Source organism: Triturus cristatus, chromosome 11, assembly GCF_964204655.1.
Source record: "Triturus cristatus chromosome 11, aTriCri1.1, whole genome shotgun sequence".
NCBI classification, from domain to species: Eukaryota; Metazoa; Chordata; class Amphibia; order Caudata; family Salamandridae; genus Triturus; species Triturus cristatus.
The window spans coordinates 998,438,634-998,464,561 of record NC_140594.1 but is presented as its reverse complement, the minus strand read 5'-3'; the positions used below and the strand labels follow the sequence as shown (position 1 = coordinate 998,464,561).

The window sequence follows — 25,928 nt, the reverse complement described above, 5'->3', positions numbered from 1 at the left end:
AGGCAAATAGGTACAATGTGGTAACCTAATGATGCTTAGCAACTGAACAATGGAAAATGGAACTTAATGTGTAAGTAGACAAAAGCCAAAGGTACAGCCTTAGCCAAAGAGCAAAGGAAGAGACTTAATAATACACAAATATCAATCTGGGTGACAATTTATCTTAAAGTAATGGGAAATTAAGCTTACAAACCCCTTGAATGATTACTGGGCAACCTAAATGATATACGTGAGGTATTACTCTGGCTCTAAAAGTGATATCCATTCTCATTGCCCTAGACATCAATCGTAGTGTAAGCGTTTTAGCAAGGATCGAATGGTCCTATCATATCCATGACTAGACTTTCAGAAATGTTGTGGATATTGCATGGTCTTACATACAGTAGGTATAACATAACATTGTGATAATCAGGAATCTGCCCCACTGCGTCTTGTTAAAACCTTGCAGATTTATGTAGTATATACAATTTCTCTCACATTGCAGATATTGCATGGGTGTGTTAAATCATGATTAAACCACAATGAACATTTTTTTAAGTTAGCTTACATATTACATTTCTAGAAAAAAAATCTTTGGCAAGTCTGTAAAGCTTCAAAAGAAACCAGAACGTGTTGCCAATACTGTATGTTTCCAGTGCACCAACGTTAGGCTCGACAAGTCAATGTTGTCATCATTCTGCATCTATGACATGCTTTTATCAAACTTAAATGACACACCAAAATAAACAAACCGCCAGTAAGCAAAACATTTATTTCATGTATAAGGCATGAACAGTTTTTCTTTAAGCAGTAAGTACTCATCATCAACCAAATAACTGATATAATTTCTATTTAAAGCATATATGCATAAGAAACTCATTAAATGCAACACAATGTCAGTCACATTCCCTTCAAAAGAAAGCCATTCTCTGAGTTAATACTATGATTTTACTCTACGACAGAATGCAGACTAGGAACCCTTGCCTTTTTAACAATCACTTGGCATTATCTGCCTTTAACAAAAGGTGTTTCTTACACCAAGCTCTTGTTTGTAATTTGACTGTGATAAACAGCTCACTTTCAACATTGAAGTGAACCCAGCCGTTCCATTGAAGACTTTAGAAAAGCCTGAGGTAACTGATAAAAGTAAATCAAATAAACTGCAACTGTGCATAGGCACTGCGGCTTAATATAGCTGTAGATTTAACCGAGTTTGAACAGTTTAATAAAAGAAATAAAACACATTGCGTTATCATTTGGACTGGACCATTACCAAATAATAAAAATATAAACTCTGATTTGTGACTTAAAAACGGATTCTGTGGATTTATCTGCACATAATTTGTCCTTTTTACATGAACAGTAAAAAGGTTTGCGTTTGGTTTTAACATAAATCAACATTCTTTTGTGTAGTTCTACACCATCACTGCCTCAAATAACAATACTCGTATTAAGAGAATAAAATATTTTTTTTTTAACAGTTTGCCCTTCATCGTTCACCTCCTTCAATAAAGATAAAGAAGTGAACAATCAGTCATAACAAAGTATAATCTATGTCTAAATTGCAATTTGTTAAATCTTTTAAACACATAGAATGCCCACCGGGTTCATCTGATCAGATAAAGTCACTCTCTGAATTATAGGACTTCAAGGAACGTTCTTTAGTTGTCATTGTCACAAGTCTGGTACTTTTTAGTTGAACGTAAAACACACAGAGAGAAAAGGTAAACTTTCTATGATGAACGGCATTAACTTTGCTATTAGGGCAGAAATGGCGGTATGTCCAACCAACATACCATTTTCACGTAGACCGGAATCGTGAGCAAATAATTACGTCTTGAAAATGCAAAGCTTTATTCTTTCAGCCACCTGGGAATTGAATTACTGAGGGGGTCGAAAATCTATTTGTATAATATTTGCTTGGGTTACAAGTAGCGGTTACTCAAAGAATTAAATGCCAAGTTGCAAATCTTCAAGCTCCTTTAAAAGGTCATCTTCTTTTTGGATTTTTTCAATCTAGAAAGAAAATAAGATAAATGTGTTATTTGTCACATTTATTTTTACCAAATAAGAGACTTAACAGAAACGTGTGTTTCTAGGACTGTAATATCACATATAAACAACCGTCTAAATAAAAAAATCTTTAAAAGATGCTCATGTCTTGAAATACAATGACCAGTCAATCACTAGTGAATCAATATATAATGGAAGCTACTTAACATATCAGGACAGTTTACAAGACTGAGGTTTTCAAGAACTTACTATCTACTAAATTACCATTTTATTTCTATTCTCCCTTTTAAACAACACATTATCAGCATGATTATCATATTTGTTTATGTAAGCGCATGCAAAGTAGTTCGCCTATGCACAGCTGCAAGGTGCCTGCTCATCTGTGTTTGGTCTTGTGGATGGACCTTTTCTAACAAGTAGGGTTCATGTTCTAAGGTGGTGAGCCCATTTGTCAATGATTACTTAGTTCCGACTCAAGTGTTCTAGAAAAGGCAGATTAATGGTTCAGGACAAAGTTCTCAATGACTCTTTCACCAAGAGTGTGCTGCAACCCTCAGTGCTTCGGCACTGAACCTCCAACATGAACTTCTATGACTCACAATTTGGTTGGATAAGAAAAAGGGTCACGGGTACGGTACGGTAGAAGGAAGTAGCCTCTGATATTCTGCAGAGAAGTCTCTATGGGGTTGTCATGACTTAGTTGATGTAGGAGTGGCTGTCAATAAAGCAAGTGAAATGAGTTCATCAGCAGTTATCTGGCCTAAGTACTCTCGCAGAACAACAAGAACACAGCCTGACTAAAGGAATCATGGCAGAAAACTCCAAAATCCAATGCAGACAACCATCCGATTCATTCTCTCTAAGGCACAAAGCCTTGTAAACTTCAACTCTAATACCAACACCATGGTAAGCAGTACATACGTGAGATAACACCACCAGAAATAAAATACAGGCGACACGCAGAAATGCTAGATTAATATAGTAGATATCTAAGAATATTAGAAAAGCAATAAAGAAATACAGATCAACTGCTTTGTCAGTCTCAATGCAGCTGGAACTGTATACAGAACAGTTTCATCGAAGAAAAGAAAACTACATAGAAAATAAGTGCCAATGCAAAACAAAAAATCTGCTCCCACATGTAAAACATATTTTAATAAAACAAGGGGACCCAATAGGTAGTTGAGGACCTTGGGTAATTGTTAATTTCAAACAAACAGTGGTCCTCAAAATGGTTTAAGGAATAGAGGGAATAAATATAGCACAGAATCGAAACTATATTAAGAATGTCCAGCCGGACATCCAGTTTAATTCTTCAATGAAAAAGCAACCAATAATCAACAGCAAAACATATGTGGGACACAATCCTGTATCCGTTGGGAGAAAAGACATATACAAAACAAACAGACATTACAGGCAAGGCAAAAGGAGCTTAATTACAAAATCCAGTGTTTAAGCTTTTTTCATACAGACACTGCACTTTTTTACATAATAGATTAATGTGCACGCTGTATAGATTGGGGTCGACGACGTTTCGATCCTATTACAAAGATACAAGGATCATCATCAGGACGAAAGAATGTACATGCCTGGTATTGAAAGGAATTGCCTGTCGTAGAGAATAGATCGGGAAGGAGACGTGGTCAATTGCCAGAATAAAAACTCGCGTCTTGTAGTACAAAAATGGTCTGGTAGTCTGCTAGTAGGTGCGGGTGGGACCGCAACGGTAGCTGTTAGAGTACGATAACGGGCAATGCGAGTATCTTGCTCCGATCCGGGAACTGGGAATATGGTCCGAGTATCCAGAGTTAGCAGGCAATTTCGATAGAATTGCAGAGATGAGTGATCCGTGGGTATGCACGTGATCAAGTGGCGTCCTCAGTTAACGATGAACGAGTGACCAACACAACCCACATGTAAAACAGCATGTCTTAACAACAAATTCACCTTCTTCCAACAAAACACCTGCACATAGTTAGTAAAATGCTTCACTGTTCAGATCAATGCCATTTGCTAGACCCCCTTTGTGCAAACAGCTTGGTTCGGTTATACTCAAAGGAGCTGCAAAGAATATCAAACTGATTTCACGTGAATCCATCTTAAATATCATATACAATACTAGAACATGCTGTCTCAATTCCTCTCTCTAATTAGGTATTTCCCAGATTGCTACTAAGTTGCAAAGGTCACATAGCTACTAACACAATCAAATCTGAACCTGGATTCCACTAACAGCTTTCAAACACTCAATAACTTACCTCTCAAAGGAAATACAATTGCATCACGACTCGCCAGGAACTTTGCCAAATACAACACACTTGTTAAGCAGGCATGAAAATCAAACCCCTAAAAATCCTATAACACACACTGCATAACCAACACAGGACATATGTCCCAATTCAATTCTGGACCTCTCAGCAACGTTTGACATGACTGACCACAGGAGACATCTTTATCATGGACATCAAAGATAGTGTGCTAGAGTAACGTACTTCCTACCTGACCGAAAGGAAGTAACTTGCAAAGATAGGAAAAACAATTTATGATCCTCCACTGATGACACGTTTTGTCCCACAACCATCCCGTGACTCTCCCATGTTGTTGAATCAACCTTTACATTGCACAACTGGGAAACTTAATGGAAGAGTTTGGGTTTTCAGACTACCAATGTACTTGTGACACTCAATTATATCTAAAAGTGTATTGCATCAGTGACATCTGAAATATAAAGACAAGCCACGCCAAAATCTAAGACTGGAAAGTATATAATTTACAAACAATAACAAGAGAAAAAATGATTCCAATAGATAAACACTTTGTCTGTTTCTTGTAAGGTCATACATTTGGGTTTAATTATGTATTTCCATCTCAAGATCAAACTATACTCATAATAACCGACTGTCAGGAAAAAAACTTTGAACACCACTCTACTTCTTAACTTGCTCTTAATCTCAGCATGCACTGCAAATACCTTCTCTAATCATTTCACTTTTGTTAACATCCTTTCGTGTTTGTGCAAGTCTTGGAATGCACAACAATCTACTGCCTTCAATCAGAGGCACATCCATATCATCCATATTTTCTTTCAAGAAAAAAGTTACTTATCTCCAAATACAAATCTTCACCCTTGGTATAGTTCATAGATTCACATAATTGAATCATTTCCAGTCATCTAGGTGGGAGCCGTAGATAACATGCAACAGAAAAGGTTAGTCGACTATGGTTTCATAGACAGAATCTTAGACTGGAAAGCTTGAGTGATTACTTACCTCAGGTTGCTTTAATGTTTTGCTTTCCCATTTTTGAGGAGTGTTTACTGGAATATCTTTACGACTAAGAGGTCTCTTGAAGATGATTCAGAAGGGTAACACACCATTTATCAGTTCCTGATTTGCATTACTGGAGGACGATTAGGTGCACTTTGGCAAGCTTCTCTGTTTCCAGGCTTTAGAGGGCCCTGTTTCTCCACAGTGTAGGGGTCTTGACGGAAAGTGATCCACTGTACTTGTGCTCCTGTGGTTTGTGTTGAGCAGATAAGCAGAAGATGCACCTGCCATCAAGGGAGTAGCCAGAATATCAAAATACCCCCACTTTGAACCAAACCTCTAATGATACCGCATGAGCAAAGAAAGTAAGTCTGGCCCTTCTTATAGTGATTGCCTTCACCCTTACATCCACCTGCCCATCTTTTCCTCCACCCATCCACTTCACTTTCTTCCTTCTTTGCACCTTTTATTACTTTCAACCTTTATTCCTCTCCGCTCCCTCCTGTCCAGTTTCCATCTACTACAATTCTTTGTTTTTACAAATGTTTTCCTATTTGCCATTCTCTCCATTTATTATGATTATGAAATCTGTTTATTGGCATTTTGTTAATATAGCCATAGCACATAGTACACATGAATTACCTTACAGGCAATGAGGCAGCTACTCTGATGATACGCCACCAGTCATGAGCACGGTAAACAACAGGATCAAGCGTCGCACCCGTGTGCCCAGCAAGATGAATCCCGTGGGTCTCCGGACCAACACCCTTATCTAAACAGTTCCATGAAACAATAAAAAGAAAAAGGGCAAAACAACAAAGGCCCCAGCGATTGCCATTCTCTCCATTTACTGCTTCCTCTGTACTTTTGTCTTTGTTTACATCATTTCGATCTCTCTCTCCCCTTTACTAAATTTGGCTCAAATAGCTGCGTGGAACCTCATCTCTTAGCCCTGCTATTCCTTGAGAGAGTTTTATGATGTTTTGTCTGCAGCCCTTCAGTGAAAAATATAAAACAAATACACTTTTATTGGTTACCCCCACTTAAGCTGCTAAAGCAGGGGGGTTCATGACGCCACTGCTTGTCATACAGTAGCACCATTTCCTCACAAGATTCACATATCCTGAAGAGAGCAACCTTTGGATTTTCAGACATCCTGTAATTTACTTCTGGCCCAGACTCCAGAGAGAAAAGTCTCAAAAGAAAATGCTTCCAAAGGAGTAGGGTTAATCCGGGAAGCTGGACTCAATCTCAGTATATAGAGATTCCTTGCATACATGATATACTGTTGAAAATGTAAACTATGGTCAGGGCTACTGGAATTGATTGTGCAGCATCTCCCACATAATCTGCAGATTTTAACATAAAAAAAATTGTTTATAGCTCAAACATTTCCAAATTTGCTAAAAATGAAGCGACACGTGTTCCGGCGTGGTGGTAGGCCCTTTTCAAAACTTGACTGTTTGGCCTTCTGTTGCTTATTGCTTTATTTGGGTGTTATGGTGGTACTAATAATGTGCATCCAATGCCCAAACATTGTTACTAATTTTAAAAATGACAAAATAATGGAGTAAAACGGTTACAAAATGTGCTGCATTATGTTGCATAATTTGTTTTTTGCCGCATTATTTACTCAACCCTGCCTAATTTGGCCCTCTCCTGCCGCATATTTCCAGTGGCCATGACTATGGTGGTCACAGGGGAAATAGCATCCAGAGCACTTCCATCTCAATGGCTGAAGTTTAGGTAATTTTCAATGAGTTGGAAATTATACGAGATCAATAACATATACGAGCTCAATAACATTTTGCTTATTTCTCTATGGTTAATTGTTGCTCTGCACTGCTTTATTTAACCAACGGCTCCAACAAAGACAACAGGGAATATTTCAAGCATGCAAATCCATAAAAGGCTGAAGCTCAACCTACATATGAAATGATGACATTAACCACTATTCAGTCACATTTATTAAGAAAGTTCAATGGCCTCATCACCGTAATCAGCTTCAAATCTAGGATGTCTATTGATGTCTTTTCTTATTTGATAAACACAGTGCACATATCTAATCTCTTATCTTACATAATCATGCAATGAGTTATTTGTCTAGTATGACCCATCAGTTTCAACACCACGCTGCAGAATAATCGAGGAAATGAACCAACTGCAGCCAGCTGATGTTTGTCTAATAATCTGTGTTGTTTACACAGGCACACAGATTATTTTCTATTTATCTTAATATGAGCGCCATAAACATATCAATGAAAGTAAAATTCTCAAAACCCAGTTAGAAACAGAATTAGTCTGGTATACACATTTAAAAAACAACACAACAGGCAATTTGAAGGACTCTACAATCTGGGAATGTGGAGCAGATGAGCATTTACACAGTACAACTCTGGTTCAATCAGCACAGAAGTACTGGATGGCCCACACTATTAAAAGTCGCAGAAGATCTAAAATGACCAACGAGCACTAAGCAGCCTTGATCTGCTCTCATTCAAATATTGTTGACAATTTCAAACAGATTGGCAAAAGCCTCCTCAGTATTATGAGAGCTTAGAGGGGTAATCCGAGCCATCCTTCTATGGGGTAAAAGTTATCCAGTTGTGCTCGGTTAAAATGAACTTTTAGTCGCAGTGTTGTGATAATAGCTTTCTCTAAAAGGAATCCAACCACTCCTGCAGAGGTTTTAATTAAAGACTGGATACTCTAAGAAAAGAAAACCAAACTAAAAAAAAAACCTAAAAAAACACCCAGTGAGAAGCTACATCAAAGCGACAATTGATAGTCCTAACTTTTATGTGTTTGCAAGATGACCACCAGTGCAGATGGGCAAATGGAACGTTGGGACGGTTACCGTGAAAAAAAAAATAAAAAAATATATATATATATATATATATATATATATATATATTAGCTCCAAACCGGGTTCCATACATACGAAACAGGCACTGACTCCGTGGGATAGGTTCTAAAGATAATGCTTTATTTCAAAAGCTGTGGCCCAGACGCGTTTCGGCGAACAAGTCCGCCTTGCTCACTGTGTCAGACCCGGTTCAAATGCAATGCTTATAAGCTGGTTACGTGCATGTGACACACACCCCAGGTTACTTGGCAACCAGTAAACAAAAATTAACATGAAAGAAATACTATCGTTGAAAGTCTTTCCTCAGACCAGTGTCTCTCTGTACAATTATAGTAATGCAAAACATTCAAAAAAGGTTACATAGGTCCATCATTAATTCATATTGATAAAGAAATAATACCTGAGATAACCAGTGAATTATGAGCATAATAGTGCAAATTGTAAACCATTGTAAACATTTGTGAAGTAAAGCCCAAGTGGGCCTGCTATACCACTATTAATAATCACTGTAAATTTCTCATTCAAGATCTAATGATAATGACCAATTCAACCAATAAAGCATCATAATGTTTTTATAAGCTGCCATATATTAGCATATGGGGGACCTACTAGGCACGTGTAAAAAATATAATGAACCAATAAACAGAAAGTGGGTCAAGACTCGTAGGATTGTTACAAGAAATTTAAAAAGGCAGTTTTGAATCTATAGATGAACGCTTAGTGCTTCGTCGGCATTCAAACCATTTGGAATCTTGCAGTCTAACTGGATTATATATCGTGACTCCAACCTCCTTAGTGCAAGTTGTCTGTTCCCACCCCTGATGTTTTTCTTAACACTGTCAGCCACAAAGTATACCAAATCTTCTGCTTTGCCATCATGTACTCTATTAATGTGTCGAGCAACTGGATATGTCGGGTCTTTGTTATTAATTGCCCTTAAGTGTTGCAAAATTCTGACATGTGCAGGGTGAATGGTACTGCCAACATACATCTTATTGCAGGTACAGCGTAACACATATACCGCAAATTCAGTTTTGCACGTGAAATGCTCCCTGATCTCAATGGGAGTTTTTCTGAGTGGAGTTGCGATTGATTTAGTGTTGATTCCATACTGGCAGGCTTTGCACTTTGTGCATTTGAAAAATCCTCTTTGGGACTTTAGCCAACTGGTACCTTTGTCAGATACAGGGGCATTGGATACAAGTTCCTGTTTCATGGACTTGGCTCTCCTGAATGTTAACTGGGGGAGCTTAGTACACGAGGGACCTATAACAGGGTCACATCGTACTATCGGCCAATGTCTATATAAAATGTGTCTTAGTCTCTGATGGAAACTGTTGTAACCTGTGATTAGCCTCGGTGTCTGTTGGGTTGTTTCCCCTAAGGTTATTCTGTTGCCCTTGTTCTTAAATAGAAGATCTTTTCTTTGGATATTTTGGCACTTCTCCTTAGCTTGTTTGAGAGTTTTTGTTTTATAACCTATGTTGCTAAGTCTTGTACATAGGTTATTGGTTGATTCAATAAGGCTCTCAGCGGTGCTACAGTTTCTCTTCATGCGTAGGCACTCAGCAAAGGGAATGCTCTCAATGAGTTTAACAGGATGAAAACTCTGAGCATGTAAAATGGCATTCCCTGATGTCAGTTTGCGGTGTGTGCGCGAATGTATTCTGTTGTTCATGGTGTAAAGTTCTAAGTCGAGAAACACAATGGACTGCTTGTCTATAGTGCCTGTAAATTTAAGATTTAAGTCGTTGGTATTAATGACATTTACAAAATCAATGGCACTTAATTCACTGCCCTTCCACACAATAAAGATGTCATCAATGTAACGTTGATATATGACAACATTTTCATACATTTGAGTATTGCACGTTTTCATGAGTACTTGCTCCTCCCACCAGCCCATATGCAAATTCGCATAGCTGGGGGCGAAGCAAGTACCCATGGCTGTACCTTGTACCTGTTTATATAATAGCCTGTCAAACAAGAAAATGTTATTTGTTAAGCACCACTCCACCATCTGTAACAACATCACTGTGTGTTCATGTAGACTTGAATTACTTGTGCTCAAGTAATGTTTAGTGGCTCTCATGCCATCATGATGTCTTATACTAGTATACAAGCTCTGTATATCTAGTGTAACAAACAAATAATCCTCCTGCCATTTAAAATCAAAAATCTTAGTGAGAAAATCACCAGTGTCTTTGATGTAGGATGGTAAGGTCCATACAAATGGCTGAAGGAAAAAATCTATGAACTTGCTGGTATTTTCGAATAGACTCCCAATGGCAGATATGATTGGTCTGCCGGGAGGACACACTGCATTTTTATGATTTTTTGGTAACAAATATAGTTGCGGTGTCACAGGGTAATCATTTTTTAGAAAATGAAGTTCATTTCTGGTTATTAGCCCATTCCGTTTCCATTCATACAAACATCCGTGGAATTTTTCTTTGGTACTGATGATATTAGTGGCACTGATCCGTACATAGCAGTTCATGTCTGATAGTTGGTTCAATGCTTCCTTATTGTACATATCTAAAGGCCAAAGTACGATGTTGCCTCCTTTGTCCGACCAACGTACCACGATGTCGGAACGTTCTTTGATTTTTAGCATTGTCTTGGAATATCCAGCTGGTTCTTTATTTATTAACATGTTGAATGTATTACTGCTTTCAGTTGCCAAAACACTAAGATCCTGAATCATTTTGTCCGCAAAGATGTCAATGTTATCCCTTGGCATTAGAGGATTAAAAATGGATTTTGGTTGAAATGGTGTTGTCACAGATGTCGATATATTAAAATCCAAATTCATTCCTGTATCATCCAAATTTGGTACCTCTGTTGAACATTCCTTCTCAAGTTCCGCCATGTCTTTCAGGAAGGATAAATCCACTGCGGAAAAACTATCTGGTTCTTGATCTACAATTGCTCCTTGATCTTTCATGTTCATCTTTTCCTTGGTGTTAACAAAATGTTTGCGCAATTTCAATTTCCGTGTAAAGTGGTAAAGGTCTATTCTGGTTTGGGTATAGTCAAAATTGGTTGTCTTGCAATACGATAATCCTAAAGCAAGAATTTGTTCTTCGTCTGGAGTCACAGCCATATTAGTTAAGTTTACAACTGTGTTACCTGGTTTCTCTTTATTGTTATTCATTTCCTCTTGTTCCGTCTGTATACGTTTTTTTGCTGTGTTTTGTTGGCCCCATCTACGATTTTTCCTCCTTCTGTTCCTTGATTTTGAGCCCTGTTTGATGGGTACGCCTGTCTCTGGGGTCTTGGGCGTAAGCTCATCAAACGCTCGACTCGTAAAAAACCGAGTTCCTGAATTGGTGTAGGCGCCTGATGTGCTTGTTCCTTGTTGCCGCTTATTTCAGGTTCGGATTCAATTTCTGAACTTAAATCTGTATCACTTGGTTCCCGTTGACTCGGGGGGCCCGCCATTGTTTTCGATAGCTCCTGGCGACGTATATTTTCAAAACGTCTCGAGAAAGTGTAAATTCTACCATGTAGATAGTTATTTCTATCACGCTGAAACTTGCTGGCTTTTCTTTCTTTGATTATTTGTTCGTATTTCAAAACACGGTTTTTTATCTCCGCTAGACCTTTATTTACCTCATCTTGATTAGTTATTTCTTCAAGTTCTTTGTATATTTCATTAATTCGTACCAGAATTTTATCTCTATCCGTTGTGGCGAATTTGATAAGTATTTGTAACATGTTGCGAGATGATTGGGCACTGTTATCAGCCCACTCCTGTAACATAGCGGGATCCGGATTTTCATAAGTTGGCGCTACTAAAATCCTCAAACCCCTCGGAATACGATTCACTTCAAGGTATTTTTTCAATGATGTCCATTCCCACCATTTGGCTATTTCATGTCTCCGAAGTTTCTCTAATTCGCCAAGTAGTTTTTTCAAATTATTTCCTGTAGTTGGTAATTGCGTGTTGCCGCTGGTTGACGGCGTTTCATCATAGCTATCCTTTTCGCTAAAGATATCAAGTGCTGCCTCTTCGCGGTCCTTGATCCAATCCTCGGCCATTGCTATTGAAATAGTTATTGTCTTTAACACCCACAGCCCGTAGATGAAGACCTATATATATCTATCTATCTATCTATATATCCTCGTCTCGTCTCCCTCCCAGAAAAGACGCAGCACTCACGGGGGGAGAGTCTTCTGATTTTATTAAGGCTCAACGCACCATGGAGCGATATTATGGGCGGATGCACCCTGCGCCAGAGCAGCACCCGTTTGGGAGTGCGTAAGCATGGTGCAAGAGGAGCGGTGATGTATATATATACGTAGGTAGGCCCATCATTTCAGCGTGTGATGGGCCTTTAGAGAACTTGTCAAGGTACATAGATTTCTTCTTGCAAGAACACGTTCATAGTTTGGAGTCGTACATACAAGACACCAGTGACTTCATACGTAAGATCGGCAATGCAGTATGGCAAGATGGATATTATCTGATTGCCTTAGATGTGTCCTCTCTTTATACTTGTATCAGAAACTGTGACGGCATTAAGGCGGTGGAACACTTTATCTAGAAGACCCATAGCGTACATGCAGCACAACAGAATGTTAATGGACATGTTGGTTTTTTGTTTGGAAAATAATTACTTTTTATTCAAAAAATAAATGTTCCAACAAGTGCATGGTGTGGCTATGGGGGCCAGTTTCTCCCCTAGCTACGCCTGTATGTTTATGGGTTGGTGGGAGGAGCTGGTCCTTAGAAAGCAATATGACCCAATCTATAGGGGGAAGATGGTGTCCTGGCTACGATACATTGATGATTTGATCATTGTATGGAATGGAACTGTGACGGAAGCTAAAGAGATTATTGACCAAATCAATGTAAACAATGTCAATCTCAAATTTACATCATGTATAAGCAACCAGAGTATTTCATTCTTGGATGTAAAGGTCACAGTAGCCAATAACATCATAACTACTTCCCTATTTCGAAAGGAGACAGCCGGCAATACCCTACTTCATGTGTCTAGTCCGCATCCCCCTCATTTAATTCATAACATCCCCTACGGGGAAATGCTGCGGTTACGCAGCATCTTCAGCAACATCTCCGCATTGGAAAAACACCAATCAGAGAGCAAGATGCATTTCTTGCAGCGGGGTTATAGCGCTAAAATTATAGATGAAGCCATCCGCAAATCAAGGGCTCTAGCTAGGGAAGATTTGTTGCAATACAAAGACACATCTCAAATAACCCGGGATGAAAGTCTAGCTGCTTCCATGGAGCCGGTAAGACTCATCCTGACATTTTCTAGACAGGAACAGCAATTGCGCAAAATCATCCAGCGCAATTGGCCTATAGTCAGGGAAGACCCGATCATAGACTGCTCCCTTCCCAGATTTCCCTCAATTACATTTAGGAAATCAGTATCTATGGAGAATGTTCTGGTAAAAGGTAGCCCAGAACATAAGGAAGGAGAGGGCTGGCTAACCGCAAGGAAGGGGTTCTTTAAATGTTCCAACTGCAAAGCATGTGTATATGGAAGCAATAAAACTTTATATTTGACTGCTTTCGGTGACAGGCAGCAGATGATCAAATACCACCTAACTTGTAGAACAGACTATGTGGTGTAAGTGTTAGAATGCAGCTGTAAGTTGGCATACATCGGGAGTACAAAGCTGGCAGCACATAAAAGGGTTCTCCAGCATATTAGGGCAATTACAATCAATGACCCTAATTACCCGGGGGGCAGGCATTTTAAAGAGCATCACAATAGTCATTTGAAACATCTGAGGTATTATGTCATGGACACTGTTCCACCACAAAGGAGAGGCAGAGACAGAGAGGGGAAGCTAAGACGCTTAGAGACCCAATACATCCTCGAGCTTGATCCCAAACAGCCAGGGGGTCAATATGAGCGAGGACCTCTATACTTATCTTTGAACAGTGATGTTAGCTCCCCTTTGCAGCAATATGATGAGAATATGTTGTTTTACCCATACAAACGTTTCATGTATTATTAAATGTTATTTGTTGATTGATCAGAAATGCTATAAGGAATATGTCCCAATATCTTCAGCATTTTTTCTTCAATTAAATGTTTTGATATTAGTTTCATAATGGAACAATATCCCTTTTTAAGACGAATGAATTATATTTATAGATTTTATATGTATTTATTTATTAACTAATTATTTACATATTTATAATTTATATTTATGATTGTGGGAATCATTGGTCTAAATACTGTAGGAACTTTTGGGATTAGCCCCCATGAAACTCAATTTTGCACATGCTGTCGTTTGCACAAGATTTTGTATGCCAGAATAGTAAACTAAATGAGAATGTATTCACATTGTACTATTTTAGGCAATACATATCATGTTTTTAGCACTAGCACTTTACATTGGAGGCACTGGTGAGGCACTATTTTAGTACAAGTTATAATTTTGCGCACTTCATCTATTTCATTTTTTTTTCATTTTTATTTTTCATTCTTTTTGTTTCATTGATCAAATTAGTACTTACATAGGTTGATTGAGGTAAATAAGAACACTGCATTTGAGCATGAGATTCTTACCTCCAAAGAACAAATCTATAACATGGATTGTCCAAAAAGAAATGCTAAACACCATTTTATTTTATATGTTGAAAAATGTATTTGAACATTGTATAAGTATATGCATTGAGGCACAAACGTACTCAGTATTTCTTCTATGTTTAGTACTTGATGATTGCACTATCACTTTAAAAAGGAGGGTACACAACGCAATGTTGTCATGTGATCAAGGCAGGGATCTGCCGAAACGCGTCATGGTGACTGATGGTGTGTTGAAAAAAATACAAAATCACCAAACCTGGGTCTACCCTCGTTTGTTTTGGAGAAGACGGTAAAGCGACGGTTTGTGATATATATATATATATAAAATATTCACAGAAAAAACCATAGATCTCAGGCACGTTCTAGTTAGAAATTAGCATTTAAAAAACCTTAGAAATTCACTGAAAAACCCATAGGTTTTAGGGAAAGTTATAGTTAGTTGGACATTTCACTCGTATAAAACCATAGAAATCCCCCCCCCCCCCCGCAATGCACTGCTGATGACGTCACATATTACATCACTCATGACATGGTCACTGACATCCTGATGACATCACAAATGACATCACTGATGACATCATCCAGTGACTGTGTGTTTCTATAAAGTTTAAATATGTTTAATATATATATATATATATATATATAGGTGAAGGCGTATTGAAGAATGAGTGGGTGTATAAGTATCTGAAAGGATGATTTAGTAGGTGCGTGACTGAGTCTATAAGTGAGTAATTAAACTTATCTTACTGAATGCATGGGTTAGTGAGTAAACTGTGTGAATGTCTGTATTCGTCTGTCTGTTGGTGTGTAAGCAGTTGCATGGGTTTGCGAATAGCTACAGGAGTGTCTATATGGGTTATTGATTGGTTTTCTGAGTATCTGTATGGGTGCTTGAGTGTTTGTGTGGGCGGGGTGTGTGTGACTCTGTACATAGATGTGTGAGTGGGTGATTCACTGGGTGCATGGTTAAAAGAGTGCATCTGTGATGGACTGTATGGGTGGGTGAGTGTGTGTATGGGTGTGCTAGTGAGTGAATGTATATCTCAGTTGTATATGTGTGAGTAACTACATATGTGAGAGGCAGTATATGTGCGTATTGGAGGATATAAATGGCTATAAGTGGGAGAGTGTGATTGTGAGAGTGGCTGTATGGATGAGTCTGTGCTTGTATCAAAGATTGTATAAGACCGTAAGTATGTGCTAGTATTTGTATGAGTAAGTGAGCTGGTGTGTGTATAACTGTATAGGTCAGTAAATGGCAGTGTGATTAATTATTAGCATGACTGACTAGGTGTGTGAGTACCTTTATAGATGAGTGGCGGTGTGTGAATTTCTATATAGGTGTATGAGTGCATACGATAGTCCTGTACTGAGGGACCATAAGTATGAGTGACTGTACGGGTGAGTGAGTGGATGTGTGTGTAAACCTAAGAATCAGTGAGTGGGTATGTAGTTATTGGTGTTGGAGTGTCTATGGTTTTGAGAATGGCAGTCTGTAATTTAGAGTGGGTGTATCTAAAGTTATATTAGGGTGTGAGAAGATGCATGAAATTATCACATAGATGATGTCATCAGTGATGTCATTTGAGATGTCATCAGTGATGTCACTGACCATGTCATGAGTGATGTAATATGTGACGTCATCAGCAGTGCATTGCGGGGGCGCGAGTTATAGTTAGCTGAACTAACTATAACAGGGGAATTTCTATGGTTTTGTACGAGTGAAATGTCCAACTAACTATAACTTTCCCTAAAACCTATGGTTTTTTCAGTGAATTTCTACGTTTTTTTAAATGCTAATTTCTAACTATAACGTACCTGAAACCTATGGTTTTTTCAATAAATTTCAACGTTTTTTTAAATGCTAGTTTCTAACTATGCCTACAGAGGTAGGACATGTGATGAAAGAAGAAAACGCACAGAAAGAAAAAAAAGAAATGCAGAAAGAAGCAACCAAAGACGAAGAAAAGTGCAGGAAGAAGAAGAGATGTGCAGAAAGAACCAACAGAGGAGCAGTAAGTCCTCCTGTGCCCACAACTTTTTCAGACGGGTACTGGTGGTAACTGACTCAGACTAACCAGGCCTAGAGCCAGTGCTATGTTAAAAGATACTTAGAATACAGTGAAAACACCTACATACACTAGGGAACACTATGCGTTGGGGTACCCCTGTGATTAGCATGACCTCCTGTGCAAGACCCTAGTACATAATAGGGCAGGGGGATTAAAACTACCTCTTAAAACGCGCCACGGGGCGCGTCTGCAAACTGGTGAAGGGAGGGGGTGCCTGAGTTGACGTGTGCAAACACGCCCTGTGGCCGTTTTAAGTTGGGGGATCAAGTCCCCTTGAATCCGGAGGGTCCCTGGGGTCCAACTAGCCCGCCATGTACCTCCAGTATGCTTGGTGGGTTAGTTGGCCCCCAGGGACCCTCAGGATTCAAAGGGACTTAATTCTCCAACTTAAAACGCCCACGGAGGGAGGGGGTGGGGCCTCCGGCACGATGCCGGTCTTTTTTTAAATTTATTTTTTAAGAAGGGGGGCTGTGTGGCTCCCCTTCCTTTTCCATTTTATTGGCCCTGGGGACCCCATCCCCCAGGGCCCGACCCTTTTTTTTTTTTTTATTTTAAAAAATTGGAAAGGGGCAGCGTGGCACCCCTCCCAAGCCCATATTCGGCCCCGGGGACACCACTCCCCGGGGCATGGCCAGGGTTTTTTTTTTGTTGTAAATAATTTATTGGAGGGGGGCTGCGTGGCCCCCCTCCTCAGGCTACTAATGGCCTCTCGTTGGGGACCATGGGGGTGTCCCCAATTCCCCCACAGTCCCGCCAGCTGCCCGCCTCCGGGAGCCGGCATTGCTTTTCCACACGGGGAGCTGCTAAGATGCAGCTCCCCGTGTGGAAAAGCAATGTGGTTTGGATTTTGAAAGCGAGAGCAGGTTTCCTGCTCTCGCTTTCAAAACCCAAACCAGAGTTTGCAATGACAGGGCGGGAGCTCGAGCCCCTTACACCACCCCCCCCCCCCCCACAGTTTAAGAAAAACAAGCCCCGGCGGTCCCCGGGGCTGCAGGGGGGGGGGGGCAGTGAGCCCCCCGCAAATATTTTAGAAAAGCCCCGGGGGTTGCGGTACCCAGGGCTTAGGTGGCCCCCCACCCATTTAAAATCCAAGCCCCAGGGGGTGGCAGTCCCCGGGGCTGCGGGGGTCCCCTTGGGCCCCCGCAAATATATTTGTTACATCCCCCTGGGACTTGGCCCACCCGGGGGCTAATTAATAACAAAGCGCGGGAGCCCGCGCTTTGATTTTTTTTATTTTTGCGGCCGGATCCGCAGGTCATCCGTGCATCTCGCGTTTTGTTTTTGGTTTTTTTTTTAATGCTTTTTTGGGCCGTGGGGGTCCTTCTGGGACCCCCTAAGCAGGCCTAGGGGGTCAGGGTGTTTCTACCCTGCCCCCTTTTCTTGTTTTTCATGTTTGTTTTTACTGATTTCTTGATGGCTGTCAACACTTTCTGGTTTGAAGTGTTGACAGCCAATTAGTATGTAGCTCGCAATCGGGAGGGTGCGCGGATTCCCCGCGCCTCTAAATATCGCAACTTTTATTTTTGATTTTCTCAGCAACTACTGAACAGATTTACACCATTTTTAAAAAGGTTGCTTTCTGAGCCAAGCAGTGCCTTTTTGCCAAATATGGGGTAAATCCGTTCAGTAGTTTCGTCTGTAGCCTTGCATAAAGTTTCCTATGGGAAATAGATTTTTTGACTCTTATTTTTTAAAGTTCTCAGCAACTACTGAACGGATTCACACCATTTAAAAAAAGGTCTCTTTCTGAACCAAGGGCTACCTTTTTGCCAAATGTGGTGTAATTCCGTTCAGCAGTTCGGGCTGTAGTCGTGTCTAAAGTTTCCTATGGGAAATAACATGGAGAAAACGCGTTCTGGGACCCCCCTTTTTTCTCGGCCCCCGCTTGACGAATCACCCCAAAACTCATGATAGGAGCTGGCTGGAGCGGGCCATAAGTTCTGAAAATTTCACAACGATTCGTCAACCGGCGCCCAAGTTATTGGGAAAAGAAAAAACGCTTTTTGAATAGAAACATGGTCCTAACTATAACTACCTACTGGCGACCGCCAGTATGTATTATATATATGTTTTTTTTTTTTTCAAACTAAAGAATTTTATAATTTGATCAGAAGTGAGTTGGGAGTGGCATCCTGAATATTCACTAGTTGTGCAGGATGACCTGAGTCTTAATTGTATTAAACCATTGCCTAGAGCTATTGTAGACAAATGGAATTTTATTATGAGTAGCATCAGTGTGCATGATTTCTCTGTGGCACAAAAATAGAATACGTCTGCAGGCTTTTTTTCCCCTTTAACACAATATATGATGTATGCTCAAACAGACTATGTGGGGATGCGGGGTGCCCACGTGTTTGGAATTGAACCAGTCTTCTGCAGACAGAGTGGAATTTCGTCATCAGCAAGGCAACAACAAATGCTATCTGAACAACAACTCCACAGACAGCACTTGGCGGCTGGCTACATGAGTGATGAGGAAAGTTCAGTATTATAAGTGGAAATTAAAAATTAAACAAAAAAAAGAAAACCCTGCATGCCAAAATGAAACGAAACAGAATCAATGTCAACCTGACTGGAGTTGTACAAAGGCGAGTAATTTACAAAGTGGAACAAGCATTGGGAAAGCCAATAGGTCTTGTTTATGCAAGTTCTATTGGCTGTGGTAAACTGTTTTAGCCATATTGCACACCAGTGTGGGTGCTGTTTAGCATGGCTAAAAGTTAGTGGGATGGGGTGGGGTAGATTGGAGTGGGGTTGATTGGGGTGGAGTGGATTAGAGTGGGGGTAGAATGTAGTGGGGTAGATTTAGGTAGAGTTAAGTAGATTGAACTGGGGTAGATTGAGGTAAAATTGGGGTGGAGAGGGGTGGCGTAGAGTGGGTTATAGTGGAGTGGGGTGAAGTGGGGTAGATTGTGGTAGCTTGGAGTGGATCGTATTGGGGTAGAGTGGGGTGGGGTAGGTTGGGGAGACTGGATTAGAAAGGAGAGGAGGTAGACTGAAATGGAGTGGGACAGATTGTAGTGGAGTGGGGTAAGTGATGTGGAGTAGAGGGACGCAGAGTGGAGTGGTGTGGAGTGGATTGTTGTAGAGTGGAGTGGAGTGTTGTAGAATGGAGTGGCGCAGAATGGTGGGGCAAAGTGGAGTGGTATAGAGTGGAGTGGGGTAGTGTGGAGTATGGATGGTGGGGTAGCGCACAACCATTACAGACAACACATTTTCAATTGAAATAACCATTACACTTGCACAGACATACAGTTTTATTGTGCAGAAATGATAATGTGTGGAAATGTCATTACCTTGTGTAATAATGTGTTTTGATCGAATTCAAATATTCGTTTCCAGCACAGTTTAGAATTACAAAATAATTTGCTTGATTTGTACTTTCCAAATTTTGATGTATTTCGAAATATCAGCACAGTTCATTTACAGGCCATTACATTTTGTTGGGTACTAGAAAAAAGAAAATTGGCATATATATTCTCTCACTTTGTAGTCAGAGAAACAAAAGTAAACCCCAAGCTTGCTCTGATGATACAGCCAGACATTTGACTTCTGTCTTTGAATGCACAGCAAATGTGAAAAGAACAAGATTTAAAAGCCTGTTTACAGCAAGCAAGTTCGTAACAGAATACAGTAAACAGGGTCTGGGCCACGGGGGTACGAACTCAAGCTGGACAGGCTTAAGCAAATAAAGCCAGCAAATAGAAAACAAGCAACTGTGAGTTACAAACAACAAAGCTAATGGTTCGCAACGGGCAGAATGCATTCACATGAAAGCTTTCAGAATGCCCACAAGAAATTGTTACCAAACCAGATAGCTGCGCTGTCTGGTAGGCTTCGACCTAAAAAATAGAGGGGGAAATATATAGAGCCAGAGAATAATTGAGAATGTGAGGTGAAGGGCCTTACATTTTGGCATCACACTGCAAGCATCCAAATCGAGGCTTGGTCGGTGGCAATAGATGCATGGGCACAGAGTCCAGAAGAATAAATAAGGTGAACACTTGAAGTGTGGTAGAAGCGCCAAAGACTAAGTCAGGAAAAAACACATTAAAAAGAAGAGGCCAGCAGCCAAAGAAAATGAACTGAAAATGATCAGTAACAATTAAATTTGGAAAAAATCCTTCTGCAAAAAAGACTGCATTGAATCCAGTGCCAGTCAATTAAAATAAAAGAAAACCTCCATTAACCTATTTATACAAAAATACATCACTAAACAATGGCCCTGAATCTGGGAGAATGCATCATGTCAATGACCACTGGGCCAGGTTAAATGATGTAGATATAAAAAATAGTTGAAAATCAGTTAGTCGGATTTCTATTTTTTGGTCCACATACAGGGGGCAAGATGACATAATTATGTTTGGGTATTTTGTTTATTTATTTATTTGAAATGTTTTATATAGCGCTGGCTAGACCCAGAGGTATCAGAGCGCTTTACATGAGGACGAGCATCGTTTCATAGCATAGTTACATCATTACAAGATACACAGTTTTCGAGCATAGTTACCGGTTGCTGGAGCGCAGTTGCATGCGTTAAAAACAAATACTTAAGGGAAAAAGCAGGCAAGGGGAGAGATTCAGGGGAGAGAGGATAGGAGCAGGAGAGGAAGACCAAGAATGAAAGAGGGGAAGAGGTGGCGGAGGGAGAAAGAAACTTAACCGGGAGACACGGAAAAACAGTGTCCACCGTCCTGTGTGCTATGATCCCAGTGGAAAAGGTGTCGTTCCACACCTCCGCTAAGTGTGGCTCCCTATACGCTGTGGACTCTCTCAGAGGGGTCACAGACTCCAGGGCATAAATACTGGATCCCTCCCCAACAAGGGGATAGGGAGCGCTTTGGCAAGGGGCGCCATTCCCACACCTCTGCTGTGAGTGACTCCCTTGACGCTGTGGACTCTCTCAGAGGGGTCTCTGAGACTCCAGGGAATAAATGCTGGATCTCTCCCCAACAGGGGGAGAAGGAGCGCTTTGATAAAGGGCACATTGATAACAATAGTTACAAGATACACAGTTTCAGAGCATAGGTGCCAGTTGCCGGGGCACAGTTGCATGCGTTAACAAGCATTGGCATAGCCAATAGGTTTTGCCTTTGAGACCTTATAAGTGTTTAGCCATGCAACGGTTGATAATGTTGCACCAAGGATATTGTGCTGCATAACTAAATACTTATAAGGTTCCAAAAGCGAAACCTATTGGCTATGCTAATGCTTGTTTTCATTCTGTTCTGCGTTTTCTCAGTTATAATTACTTGAAAAACGTACTATACTATGTATAAAGACAGAAAACATTGAATTAAATGTACAGTTCTGAGAAACCATAAGGTATGTGCTTGCTTTACTCCAGTATTCCGAAATGTTTTTTTCTTTTATAATGCAAACATTGACAAAGCCAACAGCTCAGCACTAGAAAGGTGAGAATTATTACCTTTGCCAATGCTTGTTTAATGTCATACCTATGTTTTTCCCCACTGAATTAAAAAATCTGTGAATGCACTGGAGGTGCTCCGGCTTTCAGCAGGAGATGTTTGACAGCTGAACATATACTTGCTGGTAGAAGGTACTGACAAGGTATAGCGACAATCAGGGCTTCAAGTGGGCAGGGTCTCACCGGTGCCGAGCACCCGCAGTTTTTTTAAAGGGGGCCTCCAAACGGGTCTCTATCGGGCACTATTTTGTGCACTAGGACAGGCGGTCCGTTTTTCCCCGGACTGCAGTGACAGCAGGCACATCGATGAGCACGTGCTCACACTGCTCACTTCTCACTAGTGTAGAAGTTACGGCATGATGTCATGCCAGGTGAATGCCCTTGTGAGCTTTGTAAGGGAAGGGAAATCATTTAAAGAGGCCTTTTCTCTCTGGATTTCCCTTCTCTGTTTGAAACTCAGGAGCAGCAACATTGTTGTGGTGTCACCAGGGCTTTAAGTGGAAGCTTTTTTAATATTATATACAAGCCGTAATTGCTGCTTATTTATCTTATGCAACTAACAACCATTGACAAAGCCAATAGTACTGACTTGTTGTAGGTATGTTACTTGTATCATATATCTGGATGCAATGACAGAAACAGCAAAATACAAGTTGGGAGGCACACTATGCTAAGCACAGATTTTTAGTTAACGTGTTTAAGTCACGCCCTTAATTGCATTGGCCACGCCCCTTCGAGAGACCCCCCCAGTTTTTTCATCCCACTTAAAGCCCTGGCAACAATGATAATGCATGAATACATACTGTGTATGACTAGGACAATGGGTTTTCATTTAAGTTTAAACCTTCTAATTTACCAACAAGTAGTAATGACATTCAACACTGTGCACCGCCATGTATCACATCAGTGAAACAGATGTCAACAAGCATTTACAATGCAATGGTCTCGGCATTGGTAAAGTTGGAGCTATTGGCATTGCTCATGACATTATTTTTGTTTATGTTTTTGTTTTTAAAACATTTAAAGAAACGGCATTGTTATTTACAATGTCAATAGCTTAATCACTCTCAAATGCGAGACCTATTGCATTTGCACCCACACACAGAGCCACCTACACACACACTGATTAAGCTATTGACATTGTATATAACAATGCCGTTTCTTTACATGTTTTAAAAACAAAAACATAAACAAAAAAAAATGTCATGAGCAATGCCAATAGCTCTAACTTTAACAATGCCGAGACCGTTGCATTGTAAATGCTTGTTATCATTAAAGTGTACCAGTGTGTAACCGTCTAGTAATCTATTTCCTGAACTTTCTCAACCCCCATTGTTTAGCTCTGTTTGAAAATAGCTGTCTGTGATGCAGCAAATTGAGACCAGCTACTTGCCTGTGTGAAGACAGTCGATCTCCCCATCGCAACAGTAAAGAGCTGTTTTTACATTGTCCAAGAAGAGTCTATCTTTTCTTCAAATTTAAGTTACCCTGCAATAAAGGTTTGAGTGACTTCCTATGACAATTTCCCTGTGTGAGCTGCTTTGCCTTGGAAAGTGCCCAGGGCCAGAATCTCTGCAATTTATGTCGCCTGAAGTTCCTTGGCTCTTATAATCCTGACCCCTTTCTTGTCAATAACCTATATTACTTCAACAAATAACGGATATATGCTTTCTCATATTTCACAGTTCCCAGTTTATATCCCCACATACTGATACCGTTGTTGGTATTCCTGGGGAACTGTGCTTAGGACTTTCGTGGCCTGCACCTTCCAAGCTTGTAAAAGAAACACACAAACCTATTATTGAGGGTCTGGGGATTTACCGAGACTGTGACTTCAGCACTTTTAAATTCAGCAATGAGTAATTTACTTTACTCCCTTAGTGTTAAATGACTACCGCATTGACAAAGGGGTAGCACACCAAGCATGATACTGCCATACAATCAGGAATAAACGTTGTGCAATGCACATCATATTTCCTCGCTACCTCTATTATACAATGCATGCATACTATCAGCATCAACTTTGCTGCGACACAAACAGATCAGATGTTAGTCCCGTGTGTACCTCTAGCCACTCTTTCCACATAGGCAATATTACAAACACACATCTCTCCAAACAACTACCTGTAATCGTTCTGAACAGTTGGCACTATGATACCACCATTGGTAGATGCACACTACACAAATGCTAGGTTACATAACATAACTTGACAAGCGTCACTTGTGAGTCCTACACATTGAAAACGATAGAACAAAAAACATAATTTTTATGTCAAGACAAAGTTGGGGAAAATCTAAGAACAAAGCGCTATAAAATGTTCTTCTGCAAAAAAAAGTGCGCCAAACAACATCAGCTCGGTCTAATTTCACTTTAAACAATTGTACGTGAAAACATAAGAATTGTACGGCCGCTTACTTTGAAAAGGCTCTGGAGCAAAGACAGACAATGTCACTGTCCTCACCGGGCTCAGCTAAATGCAACACGATCTCTGCCACCATGCTCCACCATTCGCACAACATGATGGTTCCCGCGGAGAACAGCAACCAAATATGCCTTCTCTGTACGCGGGGGTGCCACACAAATGCCCCAGTGCCTCTTGGCGACAAGCATCGAACGTGTGAGTCGTGCCAAGATTGCGCTTTATCACCGGTAAACACGGTAATCACTGCGCACGAGGACCGAAACAGCGGCTCCAAGTAAACACACTCAATCAGGTAAAAGAAAACATATTCTATTTAGATAGGGCAGTACTGTGACAATCAGGGATTGGTTTGTTGAACTTTTGTCATGTGACTGGATGGGATGCTATTGCCAACTGTTCATTGGCCAATAGTGCTCTGAAACTACACGGCTGTGGATTGGCTGAGAGACGTCTGCCAATTTATTACTGGATGAGTGATCCCGGAAGACTGCACTCAGCCCTACGATTGGATGACGGCATGCCTGTTTTCTTCTGCGCGGGCAGTGTGTTTTGTTTGCAGCCCACCCGGCCTGTACTGTCGTCATAGGCGTGTCATCTTCTCCTTCTTTTCCTACGGCAGCACCGGCCTCTGTAAGAGCACCTTTCGTAATTTACGCCACCGCACCCGCTCTGTCTGTTGCGCCCCCGCAGCTTTTCACTTGGATTATTTTCTGCAGGCGGTTCAGGTGAGGCTGCTGCAATGTGTAGTATCACCTGACATCGGACCAGTTTTGGTACCGAATGGGGCTAGGTTGCTTATGATTTAATCCCACTTAGGTGCCAGTGCAGAGCTGGCTATGCGAAATTGCCCAGATGCTGTCTTCCAAGCCCCTGTACGAACCAATAGATACACCCCCCCAACCTATTTAAACAAGAACACCCTTGGAGAGGTGAGGAGACCAGAGCAGCAACCGGACGAAGGGGGAGCGGACGAGCACACGACTGCCTTTCTCCGTGGCAGAGCAGAAATGCCTCGGAGAAAGGCACCGCCCTTTTCGGATTCGGGGGCGTGTTTTGCTGTTGTCTCCTCCCTGAGACTTTTCGCAAAAAACACGCCCCCCGATCCGAAAAGGACGGGGCATAATCAGAGTGACTGGACCTCTTCTCCAGTGGCTGGCCAGCATTTAAGAGGCCAGCCAATGGAGAACAGGAGAGAAGAGGGGCGGGTGCAAGCCCCTCTTCTCAAAGTCACTCAAACTCATTAAATCTCGGAGCGAGACTGCGCAAGCGCAGCCTTTCGCAGCCGAGACCTAAAAAGGCACTGCCT

At 40.8% G+C, this 25,928-nt stretch overlaps 1 protein-coding gene across 1 annotated transcript in view; it reads right to left on the bottom strand.

The window, feature by feature from the left end:
• Positions 1-732: 732 nt before the first annotated feature.
• The window catches only part of EIF2A (eukaryotic translation initiation factor 2A), a 292,108-nt gene continuing 266,912 nt past the window's right edge, over positions 733-25,928 (bottom strand). Inside the window, exon 14 of the mRNA XM_085635113.1 lies at positions 733-1,995. Coding sequence (XP_085491239.1) covers positions 1,930-1,995 — 66 coding nt within the window. The 3' untranslated portion in view covers positions 733-1,929. The remainder of the gene's footprint in view (positions 1,996-25,928) is intronic.